At 46.4% G+C, this 21,202-nt stretch overlaps 1 protein-coding gene across 1 annotated transcript in view; it reads right to left on the minus strand.

Annotated features, from left to right (window-relative positions):
• LOC120028431 (cytoplasmic dynein 2 heavy chain 1) overlaps positions 1-21,202 on the minus strand; it is a 121,760-nt gene that overhangs the window by 87,152 nt on the left and 13,406 nt on the right. The window contains exons 21-37 of the mRNA XM_038973651.1: positions 20,513-20,662; positions 20,191-20,396; positions 19,877-20,032; positions 19,637-19,751; positions 13,029-13,358; positions 12,528-12,596; positions 12,281-12,435; positions 12,009-12,141; positions 11,241-11,358; positions 11,000-11,112; positions 10,761-10,874; positions 8,920-9,070; positions 6,052-6,257; positions 3,711-3,893; positions 3,220-3,402; positions 2,864-3,087; positions 2,441-2,556 (exon numbers count right to left, since the gene is read on the minus strand). Coding sequence (XP_038829579.1) covers positions 2,441-2,556; positions 2,864-3,087; positions 3,220-3,402; positions 3,711-3,893; positions 6,052-6,257; positions 8,920-9,070; positions 10,761-10,874; positions 11,000-11,112; positions 11,241-11,358; positions 12,009-12,141; positions 12,281-12,435; positions 12,528-12,596; positions 13,029-13,358; positions 19,637-19,751; positions 19,877-20,032; positions 20,191-20,396; positions 20,513-20,662 — 2,722 coding nt within the window. The remainder of the gene's footprint in view (positions 1-2,440; positions 2,557-2,863; positions 3,088-3,219; positions 3,403-3,710; positions 3,894-6,051; positions 6,258-8,919; positions 9,071-10,760; positions 10,875-10,999; positions 11,113-11,240; positions 11,359-12,008; positions 12,142-12,280; positions 12,436-12,527; positions 12,597-13,028; positions 13,359-19,636; positions 19,752-19,876; positions 20,033-20,190; positions 20,397-20,512; positions 20,663-21,202) is intronic.

Below are 21,202 nucleotides of genomic sequence, written 5' to 3' on the forward strand. Positions count from 1 at the left end.
GATTTCACAGACCCACAAAGCATTCGAAAACAAACCCGATTTTGATAAACTCCCATATCTACTGGGTGAAATACTACAGTGTGACATCACAGCAGCAGATTTGTGACCTGTTGCCACAAGAAAAGGTCAACCAGTGAAAAACAAACACCATTGTAAATGCAACCCATATTTATGCTTATTTATTTTCCCTTTTGTACTTTAACCATTTGCACATCATTACAACACTGTGTATAGACATAATATGACATTTGTAATGTCTTTATTCTTTCGGAACTTCTGTGTGTGTAATGTTTACTGTTCATTTTTATTGTTTATTTCACTTTTGTATAATATCTACTTCACTTGCTTTGGCAATGTTAACACATGTTTCCCATGCCAATAAAGCCCTTTGAATTTTATTTAATTGATAGAGGGGTTGGGAGAACACAGAGATATAGGGGTTGGAGGGGGAACACAGAGATAGAGGGGTTGGAGGGGGAAACACAGAGATAGAGGGGTTGGAGGGGGAACACAGAGATAGAGGGGTTGGAGGGGGAACACAGAGATAGAGGGGTTGGAGGGGGAACACAGAGATAGAGGGGTTGGAGGGGGAACACAGAGATAGAGGGGTTGGAGAGGGAACACAGAGATATAGGGGTTTCAGGGGGAACACAGAGATATAGGGGTTTCAGGGGGAACACAGAGATATTGGGGTTGGAGGGGGAACACAGAGATAGAGGGGTTGGAGAGGGAACACAGAGATAGAGGGGTTGGAGGGGGAACACAGAGATAGAGGGGTTGGAGGGGGAACACAGAGATAGAGGGGTTGGAGAGGGAACACAGAGATAGAGGGGTTGGAGGGGGAACACCGAGATAGAGGGGTTGGAGGGAACACAGAGATAGAGGGGATGGAGGGGGAACACAGAGATAGAGGGGTTGGAGGGGGGACACAGAGATAGAGGGGGGGCAGAGAGGGGATATAGGGAAGAGAGGAGTTAATTTGTATATAAATGAACTTGTTTCTTTGTTATTCTGCTACACTGTGTCTCTACTAGCTACATCAGCAGCTTTATACATGTGCTAATTACGACCCGTGTCATGATTTACAGTTCATCAATACTTTTGTTCTCCTCTCTAAAGCTGCTGGCACTAGAGGCACAGAAGCAGGGCTAGTTTTCACTGGAACATTTGGCCTGACAATAGAGGGAGGGAGCAAACAGAGAAAGCCCCCGGGACAAATGTACTGTCTGACAAATAGAGTAAACGAGAGAGAGAGAGAGAGAGAGAGAGAGAGAGAGAGAGAGAGAGAGAGAGAGAGAGAGAGAGAGAGAGAGAGAGAGAGAGAGAGAGAGAGAGAGAGAGAGAGAGAGAGAGAGAGAGAGAGAGAGAGAGAGAGAGAGAGAGAGAGAGAGAGAGAGAGAGAGAGAGAGAGAGAGAGAGAGAGAGAGAGAGAGAGAGAGAGAGAGAGAGAGAGAGAGAGAGAGAGAGAGAGAGAGAGAGAGAGAGAGAGAGAGAGAGAGAGAGAGAGAGAGAGAGAGAGAGAGAGAGAGAGAGAGAGAGAGAGAGAGAGAGATAAAAAGAGAAAGGCGGAGAGGGAGACAGAGCGATCAACCAGGGATCAGAGAGATATGGACAGCCAGGCATCAGGGGGAGGCAGGGAAAGGTCCAAGAGAGGGGGAAAGAGAGAGGAAGAGGCAAAGAGGGAAGATGGGAGAGAGGGGGAAAGAGAGAGGAAGAGGCAAAGAGGGAAGATGGGAGAGAGGGGGAAAGAGAGAGGAAGAGGCAAAGAGGGAAGATGGGAGAGAGGGGGAAAGGGAGAGGAAGAGGCAAAGAGGGAAGATGGGAGAGAGGGGGAGAGAGAGAGGAAGAGGCAAAGAGGGAAGATGGGAGAGAGGGGGAGAGAGAGAGGAAGAGGCAAAGAGGGAAGATGGGAGAGAGGGGGAGAGAGAGAGGAAGAGGCAAAGAGGGAAGATGGGAGAGAGGGGGAAAGAGAGAGGAAGAGGCAAAGAGGGAAGATGGGAGAGAGGGGGAAAGAGAGAGGAAGAGGCAAAGAGGGAAGATGGGAGAGAGGGGGAAAGAGAGAGGAAGAGGCAAAGAGGGAAGATGGGAGAGAGGGTTGGGGATGAAAACAACTAAGACCAGTGTTTGAGAAAAAGGACAAAAGGACAGAGAGAGGAGAGAGAGCCCAAAGGCTGAGACAGAGGACCGTTTTTAGGGGGGATTCGACTATAAATAAATACAAAAAATTGTGAGTTTTTTGGGGGGTGGGGAGTAAGTGTCAGTTTAGGGAAATATTTGGCTATTAGGGATGTTTGGGGGGTGGGGAGTAAGTGTCTGTTTAGGGAAATATTTGGCTATTAGGGATGTTTGGGGGGTGGGGAGTAAGTGTCTGTTTAGGGAAATATTTGGCTATTAGGGATGTTTGGGGGGTGGGGAGTAAGTGTCTGTTTAGGGGTCTTACTCTTGTTCTTGGCCTCACTCCTCCTCTGCTGCTGCAGCAGTCTGCCACAGCCTCTCAGCACCGTCTTCAGAGCCCTCAGACCCCAGTCATAGTGTTGCTGGGGGGTCAACAGCTCCCTACACAGTACATACATAAATACATACTATAGATACATACACACCCAGTCACAAAACATATCCCTACACACAGATACAGAGACCTATTAACAGGATAGTGACCGATTTTAGCAATCAAGCCCCTTTTCTAGTCAGATGAACTCATGGATACCATCTGTATGTCTCTGCATGCGGCTTGAAGAAAGTTTACTGCACACAGAGACTTAAAAATGTTATCCAGGAGTTTAGCCGTCTCTGGGGAAGTGGAAAAGGGGATTAGTTTCCAAAAAGTTGCACTATCACTTTGGAATAGACACAAAAGGCACACCTGGCGAGGTTGAAGATGGCGACCAGCTTGCGTCCCAGTATCTCTCCGTCTTTGAAGCCCTCTGAGTAGAGGATGACCTCAGCGATGAGCTCGTTGTCTGGTCGGGACATGGCCACGGGCCTGAACAGCTGCTTCAGGTTGTCAGGCAGCTTCTGTCTCCCTCCATAACCCTTCCCAGCTGGATTCAATGTTATAAACACCCCCGAGTTAGGGTCCAACTCCACCTGACAGACAGACACAGAGACAGAGACAGAGAGAAAAGGCAGCAAAAGTTTAAAATACCAGTGTGCAATATACCATACAAGTATCTGCGTGCAAGAATGCCTAAGTGACTGTGTGACTAAGTGTGTGGTCACCTCCTTGCCCAGCAGCTCACAGCTGGTCCTGTGGTTCTTCAGTGAGTTCTGGATGGCCTGTATCTGCATGGACACTGCAGACAGCACAGCCTCCTCCAGGCGGTTGAACTCATCAAAGCAGCCCCACGCTCCACACTTCACCAGCCCCACAAAGATACGCCCCATAGACTTCACATCTATACCCTGCAACACACCATGTATTCATTCATTAATCTATTTACTTTATTTATCCATCTATCCTTTATTCATTTACTTTATTTATTTATCCATCCTTTATTTATCCATATATCCTTTATTCATTTACTTTATTCATTTATTCATCATTTATTTATTTATTCATCCATATATCCTTTCTTGAAATTAGTTAATTTCTTTTCACTTTGTTACATTTCTGAGTTTTACTAATGTGTCTGTTCTTGCATGCATGCATGTGTGTGTGTGTGTTAATGTGTGTGCATTCGTCACATGTGTGACTGCGTGTGTGTGTTTACCTCATCACAGTTGAAGACCAGTACTTGTCTTCCGAACAGGCCCCCCAGTGCTTTGACTGACTCAGTCTTGCCGGTGCCGGCAGGGCCGTAGGGGTTTCCCCCCAAACCCATCATCATGGCCTGGGTCAGGGTCAGATAACACTTATCAGTCAGGGGGGTGTGGACCAGCTTAGACGCATTACCCTGGGAGAGATAGAGAGAGGAGGGGATGGAGGGATGGAGAGAGTGACAGGGACAGAGGGGATGACAGTGTGTTGAGGCAGACTCTGCAGAGAGACTGCAGAACACACAGTGTAGCAGGGCTAATGGAGTCATTCAGAGGTGTCCTCATCTCTGGGTGAACGTCTCCCTCTAATGGTGCAGTACTGTACAGCGCTGTAGTTTAACTGTTGCCTGGTACTGAAGTGTGTAGAAATCTCATTTAGACGTGTACAGGTGTGTGTAGATGAAGTGGTCAGAAGTAAAGTACCAGTCAAAAGTTTGGACACCTACGCATTCAAGGGTTTTTCTTTATTTTTTTACTATATTCTACATTTGAGATTATTTAAAGTAGCCACCCTTTGCCTTGATGACAGACTTTGCAAGCATTCTCTCAACCAGCTTCACCTGGAATGCTTTTTCAACAGTCTTGTTGGAGTTCCCACATTTGCTGAGCACTTGTTGGCTGCTTTTCCTTCACTCTGCGGTCCAACTCATCCCAAACCATCTGAATTGAGTTGAGGTTGGGTGATTGTGGAGGCCAGGTCATCCATCTGTAAATAGCCCATCCAACCACCTACCTACCTACCTACCTACCTCATCCCCATATGTTTTTGTTTTTCTGCTCTTTTGCACACCAGTATTTCTACCTGCACATCCTCATCTGCACATATATCACTCCAGTGGAAATTGCTAAATTGTAATTATTTCGCCACTATGGCCTATTTATTGCCTTACCTCCTTACTTCATTTGCACACACTGTATACAGGTTTTTCTATTGTGTTATTAACTGTACGCTTGTTTATTCCATGTGTAACTCTGTGTTGCTTTTGTCACACTGCTTTGCTTTATCTTGGCCAGGTCGCAGTTGTAAATAAGAACTTGTTCTCAACTGGCCTACCTGGTTAAATAAAGGTGAAATAAAAAAATGTAAATCTGATGCAGCACACCATCACTCTCCTTCTTGGTCAAATAGCCCTTACACAGCCTGGAGGTGTGTTGGGTCATTGTCCTGTTGAAAAACAAATGATAGTCCCACTAAGCGCAAACCAGATGGGATGGTGTATCGCTGCAGAATTCTGTTGTAGCCATGCTGGTTAAGTGTGCCTTGAATTGTAAATAGATCACTGACAGTGTCACCAGCAAAGCAACCCCACACCATCACACCTCCTCCTCCATGCCTCACGGTGGGAACCACACATGCGGAGGTCATCCGTTCACCTACTCTACGTCTTACAAAGACAGAGGTTGGAACTTAAAATCTGAAATTTGGACTCATCAGACCAAAGGACAGATTTCCACTGGTCTAATGTCCATTGCTCGTGTTTCTTGGCCCAAGCAAGTCTCTTCTTCTTATTGGTGTCCTTTAGTAGTGGTTTCTTTGCAGCAATTCGGCCATGAAGGCCTGAATCACATAGTCTCCTCTGAACAGTTGATGTTGAGATGTGTCTGTTACTTAAACTCTGTGAAGCATTTATTTGAGCTGCAATTTCTGAGGCTGATAACTCTAATGAACTTCTTCTCTGCAGCAGAGGTAACTCTGGGTCTTCCTTTCCTGTGGCGGTCCTCATGACAGCCAGCATCATCATAGCGCTCAATGGTTTTTGCGACTGTACTTGAAGAAACTTATTGACGGACCTTCATGTCTTAAAGTAATGATGTACTGTCGTTTCTCTTTGCTTATTTGAGCTGTTCTTGCCATAATATCAACTTGGTCTTTTACCAAATAGGGCTATCTTCTGTATACCAACCCTACCTTGTCACAAAACAACTAATTGGCTAAAACGCATTAAGGAAAGAAATTCCACAAATCAACTTTTAACAAGGCACAACTGTTAATTGAAATGCATTCCAGGTGACTACCTCATGAAGCTGGTTGAGAGAATGTCAAAAGTGTGCAAAGCTGTCATCAAGGCAAAGGGTGGCTACTTTGAACAATCTCAAATATAAAATATATTTTCATTTGTTTTACCACTTTTTATTTACTACATGATTCCATATGTGTTATTTCATAGTTTTGAGTCTTCACTATTATTCTACAATATAGAAAATAGTAAAAACTAAAAACAACAAAAACCTTGAATGAGTAGATGTGTCCAAACGTTTGACTGGTACTGTATATCTGTGTAGAGGTTAATGTACCTGGTACTCGTATGTGTAGCTGAAGAGAGCGTCAACCATCTGTATGGAGCAGCATTTGTCGTTGTTGAGGTAGAAACGGAGCTGTTTCCTCCAGGCCCAGGAGTCAGGGCTGCTCACTCCCGCCTCACACAGCTGCTTCACCACACTGATGTTATGGATGATGTCCAGGATCAGAGCCTTCAGCTTCAGCTGCAACACACTTGACTCTATGGGGGAGAAGAATACTATCAGCACAGACCCTGTCTCTCAAAATGGCTCACTATTACCAATATAGTGCACAGATTCTGATCAGAACTATGTAGGCCTAGCTCTCGAGTCTATCATGCTCAGGCCATGTGGTTGTTGATAATGCTAACGGTATTGATATGATCCTTTTAGATCTGGCTCTAGTCATGACTCCCCCAGGACTGTATCTAATGCTTAGGCATTAGTGCTGTGAGCAGAGCTTTGTGGCCTCTCCCTCAGTCAGAGAGCTTCTCCTCCCCAGCCGGTCCCCACATCCCCGGGGCTCTCCCTCAGTCAGAGAGCTTCTCCTCCCCAGCCGGTCCCCACATCCCCGGGGCTCTCCCTCAGTCAGAGAGCTTCTCCTCCCCAGCCGGTCCCCACATCCCCGGGGCTCTCCCTCAGTCAGAGAGCTTCTCTTCCCCAGCCGGTCCCCACATCACCAGGGCTCTCCCTCAGTCAGAGACCTTCTCTTCCCCAGCCGGTCCCCACATCACCAGGGCTCTCTCAGTCAGAGAGCTTCTCCTCCCCAGCCGGTCCCCACAGGAGCTGCTTTATGTAGCTATTCATTAGGGGCCGGCCATTAGATTAGACTGACAGTTATTACTGCAGCCTCTTAACAAGCCTCTTTAGCCTGGGGAGCTAGGGAGAGACACACCTATGTACTGGTTATCTGACCTCTTTAGCCTGGGGAGCTAGGGAGAGACACACACACATGTACTGGTTATCTGACCGCTTTAGCCTGGGGAGCTGGGGAGAGACACACACACACGTACTGGTTATCTGACCTCTTTAGCCTGGGGAGCTAGGGAGAGACACACACACATGTACTGGTTATCTGACCTCTTTAGCCTGGGGAGCTGGGGAGAGACACACACATGTACTGGTTATCTGACCTCTTTAGCCTGGGGAGCTGGGGAGAGACACACACATGTACTGGTTATCTGACCTCTTTAGCCTGGGGAGCTGGGGAGAGACACACACATGTACTGGTTATCTGACTTCTTTAGCCTGGGGAGCTGGGGAGAGACACACACATGTACTGGTTATCTGACCTCTTTAGCCTGGGGAGCTGGGGAGAGACACACACATGTACTGGTTATCTGACCTCTTTAGTCTGGGGAGCTAGGGAGAGACACACACATGTACTGGTTATCTGACCTCTTTAGCCTGGGGAGCTGGGGAGAGACACACACATGTACTGGTTATCTGACCTCTTTAGCCTGGGGAGCTGGGGAGAGACACACACATGTACTGGTTATCTGACCTCTTTAGCCTGGGGAGCTGGGGAGAGACACACACATGTACTGGTTATCTGACCTCTTTAGCCTGGGGAGCTAGGGAGAGACACACATGTACTGGTTATCTGACCTCTTTAGCCTGGGGAGCTGGGGAGAGACACACATGTACTGGTTATCTGACCTCTTTAGCCTGGGGAGCTGGGGAGAGACACACACATGTACTGGTTATCTGACTTCTTTAGCCTGGGGAGCTGGGGAGAGACACACACATGTACTGGTTATCTGACCTCTTTAGCCTGGGGAGCTGGGGAGAGACACACACATGTACTGGTTATCTGACCTCTTTAGTCTGGGGAGCTAGGGAGAGACACACACATGTACTGGTTATCTGACCTCTTTAGCCTGGGGAGCTGGGGAGAGACACACACATGTACTGGTTATCTGACCTCTTTAGCCTGGGGAGCTGGGGAGAGACACACACATGTACTGGTTATCTGACCTCTTTAGCCTGGGGAGCTAGGGAGAGACACACATGTACTGGTTATCTGACCTCTTTAGCCTGGGGAGCGAGGGAGAGACACACATGTACTGGTTATCTGACCTCTTTAGCCTGGGGAGCTAGGGAGAGACACACATGTACTGGTTATCTGACCTCTTTAGCCTGGGGAGCTAGGGAGAGACACACACACATGTACTGGTTATCTGACCTCTTTAGCCTGGGGAGCTAGGGAGAGACACACACACATGTACTGGTTATCTGACCTCTTTAGCCTGGGGAGCTGGGGAGAGACACACATGTACTGGTTATCTGACCTCTTTAGCCTGGGGAGCTGGGGAGAGACACACATGTACTGGTTATCTGACCTCTTTAGCCTGGGGAGCTGGGGAGAGACACACACGTACTGGTTATCTGACCTCTTTAGCCTGGGGAGCTAGGGAGAGACACACACACATGTACTGGTTATCTGACCTCTTTAGCCTGGGGAGCTGGGGAGAGACACACACACATGTACTGGTTATCTGACCTCTTTAGCCTGGGGAGCTGGGGAGAGACACACACACATGTACTGGTTATCTGACCTCTTTAGCCTGGGGAGCTAGGGAGAGACACACACACATGTACTGGTTATCTGACCTCTTTAGCCTGGGGAGCTGGGGAGAGACACACACGTACTGGTTAACCTTTATTTAACTAGGCAAGTCAGTTAAGAACACATTCTTATTTACAATGATGGCCTAGGAACGGTGGGTTAACTGCCTTGTTCAGGGGCAGAACGACCTTGTCGGCTCGGGGATTCAATCTAGCAACCTTTCGGTTACTGGCCCAACGCTCAACGCTCTCAACCACTAGGCTACCTGCCGCTCCCAAATGAGCCACTGTAACAACAAGCAACCACACAGAGACCTGTGTTTCCCGTCTCCTCAGAGCTGGTGTCTACGCTGGTGTAGTGCTCCAGCTTAGCGGTGAGCTCCACCTCCAGCTGCTGCAGACTGCTGTTTCTCAGACCACTCTCCACCTCCTCAGTGAACTGGATCTGCTCTGCCAAGCACAGGATCTATACCCGGAGACAACAAGAGTCACACAGGAGTCGATTAGGAGTCAGACAGGAGTTGCACAGGATCTACACCAGGAGATACAAGAGTCAAACAGATATTACACAGGCTCTGCACCAGGAGATACAGGAGTCAGACAGGAGTCAATCAGGAGTCAATCAGGGGTCGATTAGATGTCAGACAGGAGTTACAAAGGATTTACACCAGGAGACACAGGAGTCAGAAAGGAGTCAGACAGGAGTCAGACAGGAGTCAGACAGGAGTAATACAGGACTCATACATAAGTCAATCAGGAGTCGATTAGGTGTCAGACAGGAGTTAAAAAGGATTTACACCAGGAGACACAGGAGTCAGAAAGGAGTCAGACAGGAGTTATACAGGAGTCAGACAGGAGTTATAATGAGTCAATCAGGAGTCAGACAGGATTCAAACAAGAGTTATACTGGAGTCAGACAGGAGTCAGACCGGACTCATACATGAGTCAATCAGGAGTCAGACAGGAGTTATACTGGAGTCAGAAAGGAGTTACACCAGTTATACTGGAGTCAGACAGGAGTTATACTAGAGTCAGACAGGAGTTATACTGGAGTCAGACAGGAGTTATACTGGAGTCAGACAGGAGTTATACTGGAGTCAGACAGGAGTTATACTGGAGTCAGACAGGAGTTATACTGGAGTCAGACAGGAGTTATACTGGAGTCAGACAGGAGTTATACTGGAGTCAGACAGGAGTTATACTGGAGTCAGACAGGAGTTATACTGGAGTCAGACAGGAGTTATACTGGAGTCAGACAGGAGTTATACAGGAGTCAGACGAGTTATAATGGAGTTATACAGGAATCAGACCGGACTCATACTTTAGTCAATCTGGACAGGAGTCAGACAGGATTCAGACAAGAGTTATACAGGAGTCAGACAGGATTCAGACAGGAGTCATACTGGAGTTAGACAGGAGTTATACTGGAGTCAGACAGGAGTTATACTGGAGTCAGACAGGAGTTATACTGGAGTCAGACAGGAGTTATACTGGAGTCAGACAGGAGTCAGACAGGAGTTATACTGGAGTCAGACAGGAGTTATACTGGAGTCAGACAGGAGTCAGACAGGAGTTATACTGGAGTCAGACTGGAGTTATACTGGAGTCAGACAGGAGTTATACTGGAGTCAGACCGGACTCATACTTTAGTCAATCTGGACAGGAGTCAGACAAGAGTTATACAGGAGTTATACTGGAGTTATACAGGAGTTATACTGGAGTCACACAGGAGTCATACTGGAGTCAGACAGGAGTTATACTGGAGTCAGACAGGAGTTATACTGGAGTCAGACAGGAGTTATACTGGAGTCCGACAGGAGTTATACTGGAGTCCGACAGGAGTTATACTGGAGTCCGACAGGAGTCAGACAGGAGTTATACTGGAGTCAGACAGGAGTTATACTGGAGTCAGACAGGAGTCAGACTGGAGTTATACTGGAGTCTGACTGGAGTTATACTGGAGTCCGACTGGAGTTATACTGGAGTCCGACTGGAGTTATACTGGAGTCCGACTGGAGTTATACTGGAGTCCGACTGGAGTTATACTGGAGTCCGACAGGAGTTATACTGGAGTCAGACAGGAGTTATACTGGAGTCATATAGGAAAAACACAATAAGAGAAGAGTTGGACAGCATCAATGAGTAATGAATCCTACCTGAGAGGGGTAGCGGGACGGGTCCACCTGTCCTTTCCTCCCCGCTGACACACACTCATACAGCAGCTGCTTCAGAGTCTCCTTCATCTCAGCAGACAGCTCACCCAGCCACACCTGGAACACACACACACACATTATTAAGGAGCTATATAATTGAGGTGTGTGTAATAATCGAGTTGTGTGATTGAGGTACCCCCTACCCTCTACCCCCTGCCCTTTGACCCCCTCCAATCCCCTACCTCTACGCTGTTGGAGATACGTATGAGGTTCCTGAGGGCCACCACCTCTCCCTCTAGAGAACGCATGGCCACGATGTGCTGGCAGTCCCCGTCAAAGTCCACACTGTCGATGCCTACAGAGAACACAGTTATATCCACTGTCATTACAGACACATCAGTTTCACCAGGGGACAGCTTCTTTAGTTATTACTGTATTGACCTTGGGATTTGGGTGTGAGCTTGTGTGGGTGTAGGTGTGTACCAGCAAACAGCTTCTTGAGGTGTGACTGTATCACAGTGGGGTTGGTGGCCTGGCCCAGAATCTCCAGCAGGTCATCATCTCCAATGAAGTAGAACCGCGGGAAGGCAGAACGCTTCTCCTACAGAGGACAGACACTTCTACCATGAGTGTATAAAAACATTAAGAACACCTGCTATTTCCATGACAGCCTGACCAGGTGAATCCAGGTGAAATCTATGACCCCTTATTAATGTTACTTGTTAAATCATCTTCAATCAGTGTAGATGAAGGGGAGGTGACAGGTTAAAGAAGGATTTTTAAGCCTTGAGACAATTGAGACATGGATTGTGTGTGTGCCTTTGATTTAAGTGCCTTTGAACAGGGTATGGTAGTAGGTGCCAGGCACACCGGTTTGAGTCAAGAACTGCAACGCTGCTGGGTTTTTCACGCTCAACAGTTTCCTGTGTGTATGAAGAATGTTCCACCACCCAAAGGACATCCAGCCAACTTGACACAACTGAAGCATTGGAGTCAACAAAGGCCAGCATCCCTGTGGAACACAATCGACACCTTGTAGAGTCCATGCTCTGACGAATTGAGGCTGTTCTGAGGGCAAAGGGGGGGGGGGGCAACTCAATATTAGGAAGGTGTTCTTAATGTTTCGTAGACTCAGTGTATGTTTCATTTTTCTATGTTTAGTGAGGACGTATACATCCATCTTTGGACGAGTACTGAATGATTAATCAATTGAAGTACAGATGTACTGATTGGTAGTTGATCGTTCAGTACCTCTAGGAACTCGTTGAGTGATTTCTGGCAACGCTGGAGCTGGTCTAAGATGGTGATGAGGGAGTTTCTGATGCCAGCCCGAGAGCTCAGAGACGTCACCCTGTTGTCTCTCTGGACATCAGCCAAAATGGACCTGACAAACACACACAGCTTAGAGACACACACAGCTTAGAGACACACACAGCTTAGAAACACACACAGTTTAGAGACACACACAGTACAACATGGACAATGGACCAGAAAAAAACCAGAGCCACACACACAGGGCGTACCTGAAGTCCTCGTCGACCCGTTTGAAACGGGCTTGTTCCCTGGGCAGAGCCCCCCGTCCGAAGATGGGCTCCAGGTAGACCCAACGCCTCTGGATGGCATTCAGACTGACCAGGTACTCATCTAGATCAGACAGACGCACCTCCCACAGACTGACCTGGACACACACACACACACAGTAACATTAGGTAAAGCGGCTACTTTTAAAGATGCTATGCTTTCAGTTGTGAGTAAGTCTAAAAGACTCACCTTGTCCTGGAAGCCGCGGTAGTATGGAGAGTCCTTCAGAGACTGCAGCAGGCAGCGGTTATCACCAACCTGTATGGGATGAGATGAGGTTAGTGTGTCCGGTAGTCAGTGTGTCGGTAGTCAGTGTGTCGGGTAGTCAGTGTGTCGGGTAGTCAGTGTGTCGGGTAGTCAGTGTGTCGGGTAGTCAGTGTGTCCGGTAGTCAGTGTGTCCGGTAGTCAGTGTGTCCGGTAGTCAGTGTGTCCGGTAGTCAGTGTGTCCGGTAGTCAGTGTGTCCGGTAGTCAGTGTGTCCGGTAGTCAGTGTGTGTGTGCGTGTTTTTTTGGAAGTGAGTGTGTGTCCGGTAATGTGAGTGTGTCCGGTAGTGAGTGTGTCCGGTAGAGTGTGTGTGTGTGTGTGTGTGTGTGTGTGTGTGTGTGTGTGTGTGTGTGTGTGTGTGTGTGTGTGTGTGTGTGTGTGTGTGTGTCAGTAGTCTACTGCATCAACTATTGTATTGTCCCTTACCTGGTTGACCATGTCCTTCCAGTCCTTGATGAGTGTGAGTGTGTGTCCGGTGCTGTCTGTATACTCCGTGAGGGTGAAGGCAGCTCCAGCCCCCCACAGGTCCAGCTCCCTGAGAGCCTCTCTGATGGTCACCTCCGCCTGGGCCCTGCTGTTCAGGTCCTTGAGCTCCAGGGCTCGGTCAGTGATGGTGTCAGACACACTGAGGAGATCCCAGAAGGTCAGTCTCTCCAGGGTGGTGCCTTTAGGAAGACCCAACAGTCTGAACAGATCCAACCAGTGGTCCTGGGATAGGTGCTCCCCTCGCACGTACTTTAACACCGGAACCAGACTCTACAAACACACACAGAACACACCTTAACACCAGAACCAGACTCTACAAACACACACAGAACACACCTTAACACCAGAACCAGACTCTACAAACACACACAGAACACACCTTAATACCAGAACCAGACTCTACAAACACACACAGAACACACCTTAACACCAGAACCAGACTCTACAAACACACACAGAACACACCTTACACCAGAACCAGACTCTACAAACACACCTTAACACCAGAACCAGACTCTACAAACACACCTTAACACCAGAACCAGACTCTACAAACACACCTTAACACCAGAACCAGACTCTAAAAACAAACCTTAACCCCAGAACCAGACTCTACAAACACATCTTAACAACAGAACCAGACTCTACACACACACACAGAACACACCTTAACCAGACTCTACAAACACACACAGAACACATCTTACACCAGAACCAGACTCTACAAACACACCTTAACACCAGAACCAGACTCTACAAACACACCTTAACACCAGAACCAGACTCTACAAACACACCTTAACACCAGAACCAGACTCTAAAAACAAACCTTAACCCCAGAACCAGACTCTACAAACACATCTTAACAACAGAACCAGACTCTACACACACACACAGAACACACCTTAACACCAGAACCAGACTCTACAAACACACACAGAACACACCTTAACACCAGAACCAGACTCTACAAACACACCTTAACACCAGAACCAGACTCTACAAACACACCTTAACACCAGAACCAGACTCTACAAACACACCTTAACACCAGAACCAGACTCTAAAAACAAACCTTAACCCCAGAACCAGACTCTACAAACACACCTTAACACCAGAACCAGACTCTACAAACAAACCTTAACCCCAGAACCAGACTCTACAAACACTGATTGTGAACTGATTGCCCCCCATCTATCTTCAGAGCTCGTGCTGCTAGGCGACCTAAATTGGAACATGCTTAACACCCCAGCCATCCTACAATCTAAGCTTGATGCCCTCAATCTCACACAAATTATCAATGAACCTACCAGGTACCACCCCAATTCCGTAAACACGGGTACCCTCATAGATATCATCCTAACCAACTTGCCCTCCAAATACACCTCTGCTGTTTTCAACCAAGATCTCAGCGATCACTGCCTCATTGCCTGCATCCGTAATGGGTCAGCGGTCAAACGACCTCCACTCATCACTGTCAAACGCTCACTGAAACACTTCAGCGAGCAGGCCTTTCTAATCGACCTGGCCGAGGTATCCTGGAAGGATATTGATCTTATCCCGCCAGTAGAGGATGCCTGGATATTTTTTTTAAATGCCTTCCTCACCATCTTGAATAAGCATGCCCCATTCAAGAAATTTAGAACCAGGAACAGATATAGCCCTTGGTTCTCTCCTGACCTGACTGCCCTTAACCAACAGAAAAACATCCTATGGCGTTCTGCATTAGCATCGAACAGCCCCCGTGATATGCAACTTTTCAGGGAAGCTAGGAACCAATATACACAGGCAGTTAGAAAAGCCAAGGCTAGCTTTTTCAAGCAGAAATTTGCTTCCTGCAACACAAACTCAAAAAAGTTCTGGGACACTGTAAAGTCCATGGAGAATAAGAACACCTCCTCCCAGCTTCCAACTGCACTGAAGATAGGAAACACTGTCACCACCGACAAATCCACTATAATTGAGAATTTCAATAAGCATTTTTCTACGGCTGGTCATGCTTTCCACCTGGCTACCCCTACCCCGGTCAACAGCACTGCACCCCCCACAGCAACTCGCCCAAGCCTTCCCCATTTCTCTTTCTCCCAAATACAGTCAGCTGATGTTCTGAAAGAGCTGCAAAATCTGGACCCTTACAAATCAGCCGGGCTAGATAATCTGGACCCTTTCTTTCTAAAACTATCTGCTGAAATTGTTGCCACCCCTATTACTAGCCTTTTCAACCTCTCTTTCGTGTCGTCTGAGATTCCCAAAGATTGGAAAGCAGCTGCGGTTATCCCCCTCTTCAAAGGGGGGGACACTCTTAACCCAAACAGCTACAGACCCATATCTATCCTACCCTGCCTTTCTAAGGTCTTCGAAAGCCAAGTTAACTTTTTATGGCTGCAGGGGCAGTATTGAGTAGCTCTGTTTAAGGTGCCCATTTCAAACGGCCTCGTACTCAATTCTTGCTCGTACAATATGCATATTATTGTTATTATTGGATAGAAAACACTCTCTAGTTTCTATAGCCGTTTGAATTATGTCTCTGAGTGAAACAGAACTCATTCTACAGCACTTTTCCTCCCAGTGTGTGAAATTTCAGAAATCTTGGCCTCTGGTTCCAGATCAGTTTTAAAGTCCCAGTAAATCCTATGAGGATACAAACACTGCCCATGCCTTCCTCTAGATGTCAGTAAGTGGTGACAATTTGAATGGAGTCGATTGCGCAATCAGTGCCTCTATAAATCACCAAATACCGGAAGTAGCGTTCTTTTGGACCCTGCGCTCAACGCAAGAAGGACGTCGGACTGGGCTTTTTCCAAGCCTTGGTTTAGCCAGTAATATTAGCGCCGGTCATGTTTTTACTCGTTATAGGTGTTAAAAACATCATAAGGTAGTTAATTTAAACCGTTTTATAGCAATTTATATCCGTTTAGTGCGATTTTGAGGCATTTCTATGTGATGCTCTTTGAAGCTTTGGGCACGTTTCGGGGTCCCGGTCGAACGTTAGTGGGCATTTCGACGGACAGAGGACATCTTTCGACCAAAAGAAGATTAGACCCAAGAAAGGATACATTGCCCAAGATTCTGATGGAAGATCACCTCATAGTAAGAAATATTTAAGATGATAAATCGTTGTTCTGTCGAAAAATTTTAAACGCATATTCCGCCATTTTGTTTGGTATAGCTTCGCTTGGCGAACCCTGTATTGCACAGTAAGGATAATTTTAGAAATGTAATTCAGCGATTGCATTAAGAACTAATTTGTCTTTCGATAGCTGTCCAACTTATATTTTTTTAGTCAAGTTTATGAATAGTTATCCATGAGACAAGATCACTGTGAAAGATGGCGTCCGACATTTTCAGGCTAGTTTTGCTAGTATTGTCATTGTATAACCACGGTTGTTTGTGGCTAAATATGCACATTTTCGAACAAACTCTATATGTATGTTGTAATATGATGTTACAGGAGTGTCATCGGAAGAATTCTGAGAAGGTTAGTGAAAAAATTAATATATTTTGGCGATGATAACGATATCGCTCTCTTTGGCTTGAATCAATGGTCGGGTAACGTTTGCATATGTGGTATGCTAATATAACGATTTATTGTGTTTTCGCTGTAAAACACTTAGAACATCTGAAATATTGTCTGAATTCACAAGATCTGTGTCTGTCCATTGCTGTGAGCTGTGTATTTTTAAGAAATGTTTTATGATTAGTAATTAGGTAATACACGTTGCTCTGTGTATTTATTCTAGTCGAGTTGTGATGGTGGGTGCAATTGTAAACTAGGATTTATACCTGAAATATGCACATTTTTCTAACAAAACCTATCCTATACAATAAATATGTTATCAGACTGTCATCTGATGAGGTTTTTTCTTGGTTAGTGGCTATCAATATCTTTATTTGGCCGAATTGGTGATAGCACCTGATGGAGTAAGAAACTGATGGAGTTAGGAAAGTGCTGTCTTTTGCTAACGTGGTTAGCTAATAGATTTACATATTTTGTCTTCCCTGTAAAACATTTTAAAAATCTGAAATGGTGGCTTTATTCACAAGATCTGTATCTTTCATTTGGTGTCTTGGACTTGTGATTTAATGATATTTAGATGCTACTATTTAATTGTGACGCTATGCTAGCGATGCTAATCAGTGTGGGGGGGGTGGGGGATGTTGTCATAGGTGTACCGACCTCGGGCTTGCAGCCATAAGAGGTTATCAAACAGATTACCGACCATTTCGAATCCCACCATACCTTCTCCGCTATGCAATCTGGTTTCAGAGCTGGTCATGGGTGCACCTCAGCCACGCTCAAGGTCATAAACGATATCTTAACCGCCATCGATAGGAAACAATACTGTGCAGCCGTATTCATTGACCTGGCCAAGGCTTTTGACTCTGTCAATCACCACATCCTCATCGGCAGACTCGACAGCCTTGGTTTCTCTAATGATTGCCTCGCCTGGTTCACCAACTACTTCTCTGATCGAGTTCAGTGTGTCAAATCGGAGGGTCTGTTGTCCGGGCCTCTGGCAGTCTCTATGGGGGTGCCACAGGGTTCAAATCTTGGACCGACTCTCTTCTCTGTATACATCAATGATGTCGCTCTTGCTGCTGGTGAGTCTCTGATCCACCTCTACGCAGACGACACTATTCTGTATACTTCTGGCCCTTCTTTTGACACTGTGTTAACAACCCTCCAGGCGAGCTTCAATGCCATACAACTCTCCTTCCGTGGCCTCCAATTGCTCTTAAATACAAGTAAAACTAAATGCATGCTCTTCAACCGATCGCTGCCTGCACCTGCCCGCCTGTCCAACATCACTACTCTAGACGGCTTTGACTTAGAATATGTGGACAACTACAAATACCTAGGTGTCTGGTTAGACTGTAAACTCTCCTTCCAGACTCACATCAAACATCTCCAATCCAAAGTTAAATCTAGAATTGGCTTCCTATTCCGCAACAAAGCATCCTTCACTCATGCTGCCAAACATACCCTTGTAAAACTGACCATCCTACCAATCCTCGACTTCGGTGATGTCATTTACAAAATAGCCTCCAATACCCTACTCAATAAATTGGATGCAGTCTATCACAGTGCCATCCGTTTTGTCACCAAAGCCCCTTACACTACCCACCACTGCGACCTGTACACTCTCGTTGGCTGGCCCTCGCTTCATACTCGTCGCCAAACCCACTGGCTCCAGGTCATCTACAAGACCCTGCTAGGTAAAGTCCCCCCTTATCTCAGCTCGCTGGTCACCATAGCAGCACCTACCTGTAGCACGCGCTCCAGCAGGTATATCTCTCTGGTCACCCCCAAAACCAATTATTCCTTTGGCCGCCTCTCATTCCAGTTCTCTGCTGCCAATGACTGGAACGAACTACAAAAATCTCTGAAATTGGAAACACTTATCTCCCTCACTAGCTTTAAGCACCAGCTGTCAGAGCAGCTCATAGATTACTGCACCTGTACATAGCCTATCTATAATTTAGCCCAAACAACTACCTCTTTACCTACTGTATTCATTTATTTATTTTTGCTCCTTTGCACCCCATTATTTCTATCTCTACTTTGCACTTTCTTCCACTGCAAACCAACCATTCCAGTGTTTTTTTTACTTGCTATATTGTATTTACTTCGCCACCATGGCCTTTTTATATTTTTATTTATTTTTATATATATTTTGTTTGCCTTCACCTCCCTTATCTCACCTCACTTGCTCACATTGTATATAGACTTATTTTTTCACTGTATTATTGACTGTATGTTTGTTCTACTCCATGTGTAACTATGTGTTGTTGTATGTATCGAACTGCTTTGCTTTATCTTGGCCAGGTCGCAATTGTAAATGAGAACGTGTTCTCAATTTGCCTACCTGGTTAAATAAAGGTGAAATAAAAAAAACACATCTTAACAACAGAACCAGACTCTACACACACATCTTAACACCAGAACCAGACTCTACAAACACACACAGAACACACCTTAACACCAGAACCAGACTCTACACACACAACTTAACACCAGAACCAGACTCTACAAACACATCTTAACACCAGAACCAGACTCTACAAACACACACAGAACACACCTTAATACCAGAACCAGACTCTACAAACACACACAGAACACACCTTAACACCAGAACCAGACTCTACAAACACACCTTAACACCAGAACCAGACTCTACAAACACACACAGAACACACCTTAACACCAGAACCAGACTCTACAAACACACCTTAACACCAGAACCAGACTCTACAAACACACCTTAACACCAGAACCAGACTCTACAAACACATACAGAACACACCTTAACACCAGAACCAGACTCTAAAAACACACACAGAACACACCTTAACACCAGAACCAGACTCTACAAACACATCTTAACACCAGAACCAGACTCTACACATATTAACACCAGAACCAGACTCTACAAACACATACAGAACACACCGGAACCAGACTCTACAAACACACACAGAACACACCGGAACCAGACTCTACAAACACACACAGAACACACTCTCTCTCCCCCTCCCTCCCTCACCTTGTACTTGTCAACTTCTCTCTGTAGTTTGACAGACATGCTGGTGTGCTGCTCAAGCTTCCTCAGTCTGTCCTGCCACGCAAACAGGAACTCCTCAAACACGTAGGTCTTACTCCTGCAAAACACACGACACACTGTTTATTCAACCACTCAGCCAGCGAAGACAAACGAGGAAGAAATGACAATATCAAATCTAACCCCAAACCTTCCCTGACACCTATCTGATGTTAGACTCCTAACCTGAATGTGATCCAGTCCTCCTTGGCCTTCTCCTGGAAGCCCTCCTGCCAGTCCTCATACAGAGACCACATCTGTCCGTACTCCTCCATGTCTCTGATGGTCTCCTCCGCCAGGGAGAAGTTTGGAGCCTCCAGCTCAAAGTGACGACAGTCCTCACTGAGAAGAGACACTCATTAGTACACAGAAAACTGTTGACATGCTGTATGTGTGTGTGTGTGTGTGTGTGTGTGTGTGTGTGTGTGTGTGTGTGTGTGTGTGTGTGTGTGTGTGTGTGTGTGTGTGTGTGCGTGTGTGTGTGTGTGTGTGTAACCTACAGCAGGCGTGTGCGTGTGACCTCCAGCTCTTGGAACTCCTGTCTCTTGTCTCTGATGGTTTGGACAGAGGCAAGCAGGGCTGCCTGGTCTCCTGTCTCTATGACCTCGTCTCTGGGCTTCAGCTGGTCCCAGCGAGCCCTGAACCTGTCCAGCTCCAGCCTGTAGGCCTGGACACGACTCTCAGCATTACTACGCATCACCTCGACCTAGAGGAGAGGGAGAAACCAGGGGGAAATGAGAGAAGGAGCATCTGTGTTTTTGTCCAAGCGTGTTTGCAAAAGTGTGCGTGTGCGTTCTCTCGTGTTTGTGTGTGTGTGTGTACCTGGTCTTTGATCATCAGCTGGTGGCTCTCCATCATCAGCTCTAGTTTGTCCCACTTGGCCCTGAGGGAGGACAGAGAATCCAGACCGCCTCCTGCTACGGCCCTCAGCAGACGGTTCTTCTCCTGCGCCGCCTGGAACTGGAGCAGGATCTACACAACATCACACAAACATTACAGCAACACTCAGACAACACTACAAATCTGAGGTCTCGACATATGGAACACCACACAGAGCAAAGCTCAGGCAACTTTAAAGTGCTGTGGTAGAAGTGATTGAATATTAACGGACATGAACAGTCAAAATCATGTTCTTCATGAAAATGGGTTGATATAGAAGGAAACCAGACCAAAGTATGAAAAATGACTGTTGCTTTTACATTGATAAAGTTTGATCTGGTCCCCTCCCCCATGTCGAACACTAGGATTCATTATTAAGGGGACAATCACCTTAACTTTCAACTTTCATTTTAATACACGAATGTTAACACGATATACTCTTACCTTATTTAAATAAGTACCGCCTTGTAACCGACATCGGAGAAGGCGTGTTTGTGTTTGCAGAGAGACGTGGTTTATATAGCTAGGTAGCTACTCTAATGATGCCAAAATTTGACTGTAGGGTGTCAGCAAATATAATTAAAAGTTGACCCTATTCATCTATGGCAACGATACTTGTGTTTCCCCTTCCAT

This window comes from Salvelinus namaycush, chromosome 34 (assembly GCF_016432855.1).
Source record: "Salvelinus namaycush isolate Seneca chromosome 34, SaNama_1.0, whole genome shotgun sequence".
Classification (NCBI taxonomy): domain Eukaryota; kingdom Metazoa; phylum Chordata; class Actinopteri; order Salmoniformes; family Salmonidae; genus Salvelinus; species Salvelinus namaycush.